The sequence below is a fragment of the Suricata suricatta genome, chromosome 9, assembly GCF_006229205.1.
Source record: "Suricata suricatta isolate VVHF042 chromosome 9, meerkat_22Aug2017_6uvM2_HiC, whole genome shotgun sequence".
In the NCBI taxonomy this organism is placed as follows: Eukaryota; Metazoa; Chordata; class Mammalia; order Carnivora; family Herpestidae; genus Suricata; species Suricata suricatta.
The window spans coordinates 90,432,626-90,445,519 of NC_043708.1; the positions used below are offsets into that span (position 1 = coordinate 90,432,626).

General features: G+C 40.7%; 2 protein-coding genes across 4 annotated transcripts in view; one reads left to right on the plus strand and one right to left on the minus strand.

Annotated features, from left to right (window-relative positions):
• SCG3 (secretogranin III) overlaps nt 1–8,340 on the plus strand; it is a 34,313-nt gene extending 25,973 nt beyond the window's left edge. The window contains exons 11-12 of the mRNA XM_029952582.1: nt 2,361–2,441; nt 7,749–8,340. Coding sequence (XP_029808442.1) covers nt 2,361–2,441; nt 7,749–7,867 — 200 coding nt within the window. The 3' untranslated portion in view covers nt 7,868–8,340. The remainder of the gene's footprint in view (nt 1–2,360; nt 2,442–7,748) is intronic.
• Nucleotides 8,341–11,471: 3,131 nt separating this feature from the next.
• Nucleotides 11,472–12,894, minus strand: part of LYSMD2 (LysM domain containing 2) — a 36,295-nt gene continuing 34,872 nt past the window's right edge. For all 3 annotated transcript variants that reach the window (XM_029950594.1, XM_029950595.1, XM_029950596.1), the window contains one exon: nt 11,472–12,042. In XM_029950594.1, coding sequence (XP_029806454.1) covers nt 12,000–12,042 — 43 coding nt within the window. In that variant the 3' untranslated portion in view covers nt 11,472–11,999. The remainder of the gene's footprint in view (nt 12,043–12,894) is intronic.

The following is a 12,894-nucleotide window of genomic DNA, read 5'->3' on the forward strand; positions in this document are numbered from 1 at the left end:
GGGGACCCGGGGGGAGGGTAGGTACATGAGACAGGGAAAGGAGAAAAGCCCACAGAAGGTGGTTCCACTACTGGGCTTCAGCTGTGGGCAACTGGGGCTTCCCACCGAGGGTCTCTGGGAGGCTGTGTGGAATGTTCCTGTGCGGAATATATCATATAAGGAACATAAGGATATAAAGAGATATACGGATATAAGGAATATATAGCATATAGCATATCTGGAATAAGGGAGACATACAGGTGAGGAAGCTACAATGTCTGCTATGCTATGGCAAAAAAAAAAAATCCCATATTTATTCTTTACTCTCCTAATTTAGAATTTCTAACAACATATTTACACAGAGACTAAGCTCAGGTTTTTCTTTTCTCAAATAAGCTTTCCATATTATATATCAAATAATATTGTGGGACAGATGCTTAACATTATTTAAAGAGCAAGACTATTTTCAAACATTCTTAAAAGTTTCAGAAGCCCTAATTACTTAATGTGCTAATGACTATGAGAATCACTACTTTGATTTAAACTCTTTAGTTGCATTCTCTAGAAATAGTCTATACTAAGATTTCTTTGTTCAAAATGACTTTTTTTAATTTAAAAAAATTTTTTTTGTTTTTTTAATTTATTTTTGAGAGAGAGAGAGACAGCGTGAGCAGGGAAGGGTCAGAGAGAGAAAGGAAGGTACAGAATCTGAAGCAGGCTCCAGGGTCTGAGCTAGCTGTCAACACAGAGCCCGACAAGGGGCTCGAACCCACAAACCAAGAGATCATGACCTGAGCCGAAGTGAGACTCTCAACTGACTGAGCCACCCAGGCGCCCCTGTTCAAAATGACTTCTAACTGAATTAATTTAAAACAGCACACATTGTTTTTATGTTACCAAATGCAACTGACAAGATCTCTGTGCTTCTTTGGGGTCCAGATAACATGGAGCCCCAGTGGTGAGGCGAGAATGGGCATACAAGATCAGGAGGAAGGATGCTCAGGAGGTGACTTAGGTAAATGCAGCAGTGGAAATTGGAATATCAGCAAACCCTAAGGCAGTTACTATTCATGACTGTAGTCAGATGCACCCAGGTTCAAGCCTGGCTCTACAACTTACTAGCCATATGACCTTCAGCATATTACTTTATCTCTCTATGTCTTGGTTTCTTCATCTGTAAAATGGGGAGGAGATGGGACTGCCTTTAAAAGGTTGTCGTGAACAGTTAAAGAGATACTACATTTTGGAACACAATGCACAGCTCTTAGCACATCATAAGCACATGGTATGGGTAACTCAACCAATAAGTCTGGGCAATAGATTAGAGGTAACGGCTTGAGGAGGACTCAGAACGTGTGGTCGCCACACAGAGCTTGGGCAGCCATTGCTTGTTGCAGAGCCCCTAGACTTCGAAGGCTTCTTTTCTTAGGGTGTCCAGAATTCTCCAGACTATGTGGTCCCTTGATGCAGACACTCTGAGCACTAGGGACCTCACCTGGTTTCAGAGATAGCTGATTTCCTTGAGACAGAAAAGCCTACATCAGTATCCATGCCTGAAGATAGATCTTTGCTTTCAGACAGTGCACATAGCAGAAGCTTGGGAAGACTAGAGTCCAAATTCTACCTGTTATTTCCTATGTGACCTCAGCCAAGTCATTTAACCTCTCTGAGTGTTAGTTTCCTCATCTTTAAGTGGATGTCTTTACAGACAACGATGTATGTAAAGAACATCACAGAGCACATGCTTCTCTTACCACATACAAGGCCCATGGGAGAACATTTATGTCCAGGGGAGTTTTACTCCAGTGGGTGCTAAGGTTCACATCTAAACCTTGAAATGAGGCATCTGAGTTGTTACACACTCCCTACCAGTTTGGGCAGAAGGCTTGTATAGTGGCCTACACAAAGCCACAAATTTGGACTTCCTTAACATAACCTATTTGGTGGTGGAGTCTTTTCAGTATCTGCCACTCTGATTTAGTTCTTGACCTGAGAATACTCCTCAGCTGGGAAGAACCATTCCTAACCGGAAATGATGCAGTCTAAGAAATGATGCACTCTAAGAACTGTAGGCACCCACCTATCTGGTGAACTGAATCAAAACTCTTCTCTGCCTGGACATCAGACTGCAGTTATGTGTGTGAATAATGGCTCCTTGATACTTACTGGCCTGCTTGGTCCTCTGTCCTGGAATCTCCTTCCTACCCTTTCTCCACAACATCCCCCCACCCCCGAAACACCCACACTACTTCGTTACAGACGCCACCTTACAAGTGCTCAATGAACCTTGCATTTATGGTTCTAAACAAGAGCGTGGTCTTTAAAAAGAGATGCAGTGATATTTTATGAGTATTTACTATGAGTTCTCTTCCCTTTTCCAGGAAAAACGGAAGCCTATTTGGAAGCCATTAGAAAAAATATTGAGTGGTTGAAGAAACACAACAAAAAAGGGAATAAAGAAGGTAAGGATTTAGTATGGTTGCAAACTGCCAACCTCACCCATTTGTCAGGGATTCTTGTTAAATAAAGTTTCCCACGATCAAACTGGGCTAAAGTCTCTGGTCAGAGTCCAAAAAGACTCCAGGATGCAGGAGTAGAATCTCCATTTCTCTTATTTTTCAAAGCCACCTCTTGGGCAAAGGCCTTTTCTTTTACTTTTTATGAAATATATCACACAAAAGTAGAGAGAACACTATAATGAATCCCCATCTATTCATCAACCACCTTCGATAATTGTCAACACTTTGCCCTTTTCTTGGAGTATTTATTTTCTAATTTTTTTAAGTATATTTATTTATTTTGAGAGAGAACGCACATGAGTGGGGTAGGGGCAGAGAGAAAGAGAGGAAGAGAGAGAATTCCAAGCAGGTTCCATGCTGTGAGTGAAGGGCCCAATGCAGGGCTAGAACTCACGAACTGTGAGGTCATGACCTGAGCTAAGATCAAGAGTCAAATGTTCAACCAACTGAGCCACCCAGGTGCCTCTTGGGAGTAATTTTTAAAAAGGAGTTTTTTTTGACCACAGAGTAGACAGACCCCACAATTACAAAAGCAGTCACTTAAAACACAGATCAAGACTATTCTGTTCCGAGTACCAGAGACATGAAAACGTAAGATACAGCCTCCCCTTGCCCTCCTGCCCCCACAAGGAGCTCCCAGCACCGCTAAAGCCACGGTGGCCCTGCTCAGTGCTATCAGAGACAAGTGCAGTGGTGCAAAGGTGGGAGGCACATCTCCTTACAGGGATGGATAGCACTGGGAGAAGGGATTGCAGGAAAGCCTTTGCTGGAAAGCTAAGTGACAAGAGGTGGAGGCAGAGGGAACACTGGGTGTCAAGACATAAAGGCACAAAAGAGAGTCATGTGTTCTGGGAACTGGAGCCACTCAGTTTCCCAGGAACCCTGGGCATCTGTGGGAAGAATCGGCAGCCAGACCAGGAAGGCGTTTGTGTGCCCCGCAAAGGAGGTATGTTTCAGCCAGAGGAGCCTAAATTAGGACTTAATTAGGTTAAGAACAAAGAAATCTCTCTGGCAGCAGTGTGGTTATAGATTGAAGAAATAGGACCCCCGAGGATTGGACAGAGATTGGAGGCAAGGATTTGGAGCAGAAATGATGGGACTTAACCAAGGCAAGGCAGAGGAAATAAAGAAGGGAGAAACCTGACAGCAAAATGGAGACAAAGGAGTCCTGTATGACTCCCAGGTGTCTGTCTAAGCAGGTGCCAAGTGATGCTTTTGAAATGAGACCAGGGGTGTTTTCCAGCTTGAAAGTGCATTCAAATCACCTGCAGAGCTCTTACATGTCCTGACATCCAGGTCGCATCTCAAGACCACTAGAGCAGAAACTCAAGGGAAAAGACACAGGCGTCAGTATTTTTAACCTCCTTCCCCCATGATTCCACTGTGTGGCCAAGATTGAGAACGACTTAAGAGAGCATAATGGGAGAAAGGGGTATTTTCAGTTCCTCTTTAGCCCACGGTCTTGTTAAATGGAATGAAATGGAAATAATTATCAGCTGTTTGCACACAGTTTATTTTATTTGGTTCAAAATAATGTGAATTTCTAGGAGGTCAGTTCCACTGAAATTCACAGGAACCGTATTTCATCAAATCTGTCACTGACTGAAAAATGCACCATTGTTTCATGTACCACAAAGGAAGAAAAATTGTAACATGCCATCAGTGACTGTGAAGACTTTAAAATTTTAAAAAATCGTGCTCCTGGGTGGCTGAGACAGTTAGCTGACTGACTTTGGCTGAGGTCATGATCTCAGAGTTCATGAATCTGAGCCCCCATCAGGCTCTGAGCTGACAGCCTGCCTTGGATTGATTCTGTGTCTCCCTCTCTCTGCGCCTTCCCTGCTCATGCTCTCTCTTTCTCTCTCTCTCTCTTTCCCTCAAAAATAAGTAAACATTAAAAAAAATCTAAAAAAATTACAGTAAAAATGTTTATCTTAGAATGAGTGTAATGCAGAAAATACCAAAATGCATTCTAAAACCAATGTTAATTTGATGGTCCAACAATTTGAAATTCTTACGTTATTTCTTTCAGTGATTAACATGAATCAGGCTCCTGGTCACAACCCACAACATCCTGCAATATAACCTTTGACTTCCAGAAATGATACACCTAGTCAAGCCTGGAACCCTGGTGCTTGCATCTCCAAGACACTGGGAGCAAATTTCAGAATGATAGTGTTGAGTTCGATGCTCCCTTCTGCCCCCAGGAAGTGGGGGTGACAGGCAGTATACCTCCCTGAAGGCAGAAGCAGAGAGCTTTTCCTCCAGTGCCTTTTGGTGCTCATATGTACTCTGCTTGACCCAGGTCATCTCTGAAAGCCTGTGGATCTCATTCCTGGGGTCACGCAGTCTGCAGCTGTGTGAGCAGGAAGTCTAGAAGCTGTTAGTTCTGACCTTCCTTCACCTCGGCTCATGCCCTTTGCTGGGCAGGGGTCTGGGTGACCTGCCTCTCCTTCCCAAATCCAGGAAAGGGGGGTCCATGTGATGTGCTGCTTAGAAGAATGATGAAACTTTATGCACCCTTAAAAAAAGTCTGTACTTTTAAAAAAATGAATCACAGCCTTTTTCTCTTTTGAGCCTAACAACCTTAAAACATCTTTTTAAGATTAGCAAGGTGACTACTGACTTGTGTAATCTAACAGCCCGCTAGTATTCCCGCGGCACACAAGGAGAGCTGTCAATGATGCAGTTTTTCCATTTCAAAAGAAAGCAAAATATTTTCCCGTTTGTCCATTCTAATCACCCAGACCTCCTCACATCTGCCCTTGAGCTGTTTTCATCCCACTAAATATGTTGACCCTGGGGTGCCTGGGTGGCTCAGTCCGTTAAGCTTCTGGCTTTGGTTCAGATCATGATCTCGTGGTTCATGAGTTTGAGCCCCGAGTCAGGCTCTGTGCTGTCACTCAGAGCCTGGAGCCTGCTTCGGATTCTGTGTCTCCCTCTCTCTCTGCCCCTCCCATGTTCACGCTCTGTTTCTCTCTGTCTCTCAATAATAAATAAATGATTTTTTTTAAAAAGAGAGAGAGAAAAGAAAGAAATAAAGATGTTGACCCTGCAACCAACTCAGCAAAGCCAGGACTAATTTGAGCCAGTGATAATCAAGAGGCGCCTCTTTGTGCCCTACGAGACTGGAATCAGCTTGTGAGATACACACAAAACGTATGTTCAGCTTGATTCTGTTTTGTCCTGACAATTAGGGGAAATAAAAGCCAACAACAAAACCCAACCACTTACCGAATTTTCATTCTACGTCTGTTAGTGGCTTCGCGTTCATTACTTCAAGGCCATAGGGTAGTCAGGGCAGTGACAGACCTGGGTTCAGAACTTGACTCTACCATGACCCAAGCAAGTGACTTCCCTCCTCCGTCCTGTTTCTTCATCCCTGAAATGGGGATACTAATGCTTACGTCATGGAGTTTTGCAAGGAGCAAATCAGGTGATGCGTGTAAAGTGCCCTGGCTCACAGGTGTGTCTAATCTTCATGGTGAAGCCCTAATGGGAGCAAATGCCTTTCTTGGTGGGAAGGAAACCGGATTTCTCTGAGCCTCAGCTCACTTGATATGACAAACACCTGGCACTTAGAGATGTTCTTTATAGTTTTCCTTTCATAGGGTGCTCTGAGCTTCTGTTTCCCCCCTTTCTCCTTTTTCCCTCCCTTTACAAACTGACCGAAGTCAGGACTCTGTTCTAGGGGCTGCTATAGTCAAGGTGAGTGGCACTGTGCTCAAGGAACTCAGCCTCAGGCAACTCAGAATCTGGGGGGGAATCTCCCCAGGCACGCTGTGGTGTGGAAACCCCCGTGTCCAGCCCTGAGGGAGGTGTGCCATAAATTTTGGTACCTCCATAGGCTGCATTGTATGTAGCCATTAAAAATGGTGTTTTTGAAGAATATTGATGCTCATTGTGTAAAGTGAAAGAAGATTGTTAATAAGGTCATATATATGCTGTGATCTCAATTCTGGGTTGAGATAGATATATTTGAAAAGCAAAAAAAAAAAAGAACAAAATACCAACTCTGGTTATTTATGATTAATAGAATTCAGGTTATTTAAATTTTATTTTCGTGTTTATTTTTCATTTTTGAACAACGAACTTCAAGGAAGTATGTGGGTTTTATTTAAGCTTTCAGAAAAATGCCACAGGTGGCCTCCTTACTTGAGGATCGCTTTGCTTTTGATGGGTGGTTTGATGGTTTACACAGATTTTTTGTTTAAGTAGGACAGAAGTTTCTCTTTAAAAAAAAAGCTCTGTGCATATAATTTTTTTCATGCAAATAATTCAGATAGTATGAAAATTATGATAATTTTTTTTTAGTATTTATTTTTGAGAGAGACAGAACACAAGCAGGGGAGGGCACAGAGAGGGAGACACAGAATCTGAAGCAGGCTCCAGGCTCCGAGCTGTCAGCACAGAGCCCATCGTGGGACTCAAACCCACAAACTGTGAGACCATGACCTGAGCCAAAGTCAAACCCTCAACCAACTGTGCAACCCAGGACCCCCAATGATAATTCTTAATTTGAAAAAAAAAAAGTGGATTGTCACATCACAGGAACTTAACCTGTATAACATTTGCAGAAAATCCAAACACCTGGTTCTGTTTGTAACTCTTAATACCTGTGTGACCTTGAACAAGGTACTTAAGCTTTAGGATATTGTTTCCCCAGGTATGATTCCCAGACTAGCAGCATCAACATGTCCTAGGAATGTATTTAAAATGCAGAATCTGGAGCTCTGCCTCTGATCTATTAATACAAATCTGCACGAGCCCCCAGATGATTGGTATAGAAAGTTTTCAAAGCCGTGGTCTGTGGGCCTGTTCTCCCCCTGCTCAAATGATAGTGGTGTCCCCACCGGAACACCTTGCAGGTGTGATCATGGACAGTAAATGAGACAATACACATAAACACAATTTTAAACTGTAAAGATTTTAAACGTGGGTGACTCAGTCGGTTGAGCGTTCGACTTCAGTTCAGGTCATGATTCCACAGTTCATGGGTTTGAGCCCCCATTGGGCTCTGCTGACAGCCCGGAGCCTGGAGCCTGCTTCAGATTCTGTCTCTCTCTCTCTCTGCCCCTCCCCTGCTCATGCTCTAGGTCTCAAAAATAAGTAAGTCTTCCAATGTGAAAGACTGGGATGGAATGGTAGTTGTGTTGTTGTATAAAATACTTCTTAGTTCACGGTAATCACTGCGAGGGGAATGTCTCTTTCCTGATCTTTGCTCACGCCACTCTGACCGATATTTTCCAGATTATGACCTTTCAAAGATGAGGGACTTCATCAACCAACAAGCTGATGTTTACGTGGAGAAAGGCATCCTTGATAAAGAAGAAGCCGATGCCATCAAGCGTATTTACAGCAGCCTGTAAAAATGGCAAAAGATTCAGGAGTCTTTAGACTGTTTTAGAAAACATAGCTTAAAACACTTCTAATTCTGTGATTAAAGTAATTTGAATCAAGGATTTTTAGAAAGTGATGAAAGTGCAGTAGTTAACCTTTTAGAAGTGGTCAAACATAGCTTTCTTGCCATAAAAATGATTTGAGAAGTAAAGGTGTATGTAATCTGAGATTTTGTATATAGAATCCTTATTTCCTTATAGATCTACATTTTATAATCAGAGATAATGTTGCTTTGGAAAGCCTGGAATGGACTGAATTTAAAACAGAAGCTTCTTCCTGCTGTGTCACACACACAGACACCCCCTGAAGAATTAGGGGGTCCTATTTACAAGGCATGCTGGATATCACAACACCTCATAGAATATGTCTGTTACAAAATGTCATTTCCACCACCAGTTCCCTTTTGGGAGTTAAAATAAATTAACATTTCCTCAAAGCCTAACTCGCTTAAAGGATAGCTCTCTGCTTTTTGGCTGTTCCTGCTGGCTCTTTATCAGGCCCCAATAGTGCAAAAAGGAATCTGGAAAATGGGCATAGGATTTGCTGGATTCATTAATTTTCAGACATCCAGTTTGTTTATTAATGGGGATAACTATGTACTCCCCAAGAAGAAAAATGAGGTCATAAACACTATCGAAACAAAGTAAAGTTGTATGCCAGATCTGAGTTATCTAAACTGAATTTAATCCAGGCCAACATTTTTCAATAGAGAGCAAGAGAGTCCGGCAATAGAACAGAAATAGAAAAAACAATCATTCCCTTCTTTGTGGACCAAAGCTGGTAAATGAACTTTCCTGAGGAAAAGGTTAATGAACTTGGTTGGGGTCCCTGCAACTCCTCTTCCTCAGCTACCATCACCCACACAGCCCTGGAAACACGCAGTGGCCCAAGGTCCTCCTGAAATGTTAATGGGCAATGTTCCCAAATGGAAAATGTTTTGAAATGCATTATTCAGCATAAGTAATAACAGAGTTTTCTATATATTTCAGTTGGAAATCTTAATATAATGCTTTGTGTAATGGCTGTCCCTAATTCAAATGGCCTTCTGATACTTGCCTTGAATACTCCTGCTTGGTATCTGCTTCTTGGTGAGGACAGAGGAACTTATAGGGAAACATAAAGAGGCTATTTTTCATGGGTACGAAACCACTGCTGCTCCTCCCCATCCTCTCTAGAGTTGTAAAAATAAACAAAAACCAAAGCCTGACACAAAAACTAAACTCAGTATGTTCTAGAGAAGCCAGTACTCACTGGTGAGCAGTAAGGGAGAACTAAAAAGTCCTATGCCCAAGCACAGTGAGTCAGAGCATTTTAGTGTCTTTTTTGATAACATGACCGCTACTTCACCTGTGTCCTATATAGTCCAAATGGGCAGCTTGTGCATCAGAAAAAAAAAAAAAAACCAACCTGGCTGTAATAAAGGATTTTATCCATTTTCTTTTCTATAATATACCTATCTATGCAAAATATATTTAAAATGAGACATTTAGGGGCACCTGAGTGGCTCAGTTGGTTAAGTGTCTGACTTCAGCTCAGTTCCTGAGTTTGAGCCCCGCATCAAGCTCTGTGCTGACAGCTCAGAGCCTGGAGCCTGCGTCAGATTCTGTGTCTCTCCCTCAGTCCTTCTGCAGCTCGTGCTCTGTCTGTCTGTCTCTCTCAAGAATAAATACACGTTTAAAAAATTAAAAAATTAAAAATTAAATTAAATGAGAGATTTACTTAGGGAATGCATTGCAGTTTTCTGACACTGACGTTTCATTAGCTCCCAGCAGGAACCATTAGCTCCCAGCAGGAACCACGATTAGCAGGGGTCATCAGCCCTGTTTTGTAAATGAGCAAACCCCTTACACAGAAAGAACAAGGGCACAGCGTGTGCTCAAATCCCAAAAGCCAAGAAACGGTTCAAGCTGGGCCTCAAACCTGGTTCCTGTGGCTCAGTCTACTCCAAGGCAGTACTGAAGTACTCTGGTCCAAGACAGTTCAACTGTGGCCACAACAAATTTCAGAATTTTTAATTTAATGAATCTCCTTTAATGAAGGAGAGAGATGTTTTGGCCAGAAAGTGCTAAGAGAGACCTTAGGCAACAATGAAATATTCTGAAGAATATTTTTAAGATTGTGGCCTTCGTTTTAAATTTCTGCTTATATTACATCTTTCGGATAGCATTTTTGGATTTACATCTTTTTGGATTTCTCTCAAATGTCAGTTTATGGCAAACAACATAAATTTACATTTTTTAAAAGTTCCTTTGCCTCCAGAGAGGCCTAGACCTTTTCTTACAGACACTACAGCTTCCCTTCCTTTATTTCTTTTCTTTTTGTTTGCTCCTCTTCCAAATAGCTCTTCATAGACAGGTAGTAGCAAAGCATGATCAAGAGATCACCCTGGGGCACCTCAGTGGCCCAGAGTGATTGTTGGAGCATCTGACTCTTGATTTTGGCTCAGGTCATGGTTCACACCGTGTAGGGCTGTTCCCGACAATGCAGAGCCTGCTTGGGAGTTGCTCTCTGCCCCTCCCCCACACCCTCTCCCTCTCTCTCTCAAAATAAATAAACTTAAACAAAAAAGATCACCCTATATCAAACAATAACAGCATAAGAAAAACACCATAAGGAATTATGTATGTTATGAACAAATTCAAGCCAACGGCAGACAACTACTGTCCCTATGTATGCACCTGTTGGTCACCTCCAGGGCTGGACGTGTGTGGTTCTGCTCTACCAGCTCTGCTGCACTGATACCTAAGGGCACCTGTTTCCTGCTTAACAGAAGACCTGGAGGAGCAAGATAGAGAAAAGAAAGTGAAGGGAGAGTCCTGTTTGCCCCACAGAAAGCAGATTCCTTTGGGGATGTAGAAGAGGGATAAATATGGGCATTTTTGTGGAAGCTTAAGATTTATTTAACCTTGTACTTGAATAAAAATTGAGACCAAAAAAAAAAAAACCCTTCTGATTGTAAATAATATATTGCTGAAGGCTTACTGCTGTAACCTGTACATATGATAAAAGACAAGAGGTGAATAAAGTTAATCCTCAATTCAAATGAGCATAGTGACTATAAAAAACTCTATAAAGTGACTTACTGAAATCTAAACTAGAATTCACCAGTGTCTCAAAGCATAGTATTTTTTAATGTTTATTTATTTTTGAGAGCAACAGAGATAGAATGTGAGTGGGTTAGGGGAAGAGGGAGAGGAAGACACAGAATCTGAAGCAGGCTCCAGGCTCAGAGATGTCAGCACAGAGCCCAGCGGGGGCTCAAACCCACGAACCGCAAGATGCCAGACGCTTAAACAACTGAGCCACCCTGGCACCCCGGAGCATGGTATTCTTTATTTCTCCTTCTGATCATATTTTATGTTTATACTATATCGCAAACAAATCAGGTCAAATATTATGAAAATGCAAAGGCTACTATACCCATAATTGATTTGCTTTTAGATGACTGAAACTTTTTCAAAATTCCAATAATAATAATAAGAGTAACTAAAATGGAGAAGCTGTCACCATTTCAAAAATAATTGAAAAATCAATTTTATTTTTCCACTGGTTGAAAAAAATTGCAGACTCAAATATGAAAACATAGTTTATTTACTCATTCAGGCTTTTATAGTTTATTTTTACAAAATAGCAGACAAAATTTGGTTCTTTATATTAGTACATAATATGTAATACATATCGAAATATATATATATATATATATATATAGCACTTAAGTTATAAACACATAGCAAAATCAGCATCACTTAAACAGCAACCATGTATTTCACATAAGTAGGATTTTTCAGAAGACACTGCTTTCAGCTTGAATATGTATAAAGTCTTTGATGCTTTACCTTAACTAGTATTTACAAAAACTAGCCTAAAAACTACCACCACCTGCAAAAGTGATGATCTTTAGGATACAATTTGCTCTCATGCCATAATAAAGACTTAAAATTAGAGACAGCCAGAGGGAAATAATCACGTCAGTGCAATTGCAGTAGGTCGAACTACTTAGTTGTGATTTAAGGATATATACTTTTGAATCTTTAGTTGTTGGTTTCTTCATGATCCAACCATCTCTTAATCCAGGTTAGATTATTGTCCGTCCCTGGTCATCTAACTGTGATAGAGGGAAGTTGCATAGGGACTTTCTTCATCTCTGAGAAAAAGAAATTCAGTATAAATCAATGTTAAAAAATGATATTCAGAAAACTAATACATATACTGTACTTATTATATAACTTAATATCCACTTGCCAAAGAAGTGCAGGAGTATATCAATATGTAATATTTTGCATGTCTTGAAAGTTGAATGAAATGCAAACACTCATTAGGGTGTGCCTTATTATCTGCATTTTATTGGCAGCACAGTTACTGGAATAAAGAATGGTGCTTGCTTTATATTTATACTTTCTATTACATTTAGACAAAATGTATTAAGCTATAAAATTATATCCATGTTTGTTTATAGTTTTTATATTCCACCTTTTTCTCCAAAGGGCTTGATGTCCCTACAACAAAGGGCATACATATAATAAGATGAATTAGAAATAAAAAATTAGGATTAAGGAAAAGAGGATACAAATATATTAGCCATATGAAATATTATAGTAGTTGAACTGAAAATCAGTTTTAATTACACACTTCCAGGTAGCCAGGACAAAAAAAAAAAGGAAACACAATAGCTTGTGCCATTTTGAAATCATAAAGGAAGAAGAAAATCAATTCTATAGGAGAAAGATTTGCCTTAAAAAAGAAACAACAAAGAAAAAAGCTCACACGAAAATCACCTAGTAACAAATAATGGACAAGGTCTTTGACAAATTTTATTAGGATCAGTATTTCACAAGTATTCCCTAGGGCACTGCTCCTTTGAAGGGGTAAACTAGAGGTTTCTGTTTGACTGCTATCCAGAATTGCTAAGCTGGATGGTTATGCTAGTAAAGCAAAGAAGCAAACTTTAAAATATATATATATTTTAAAATACGTATATATAAAATGTGTATTATAT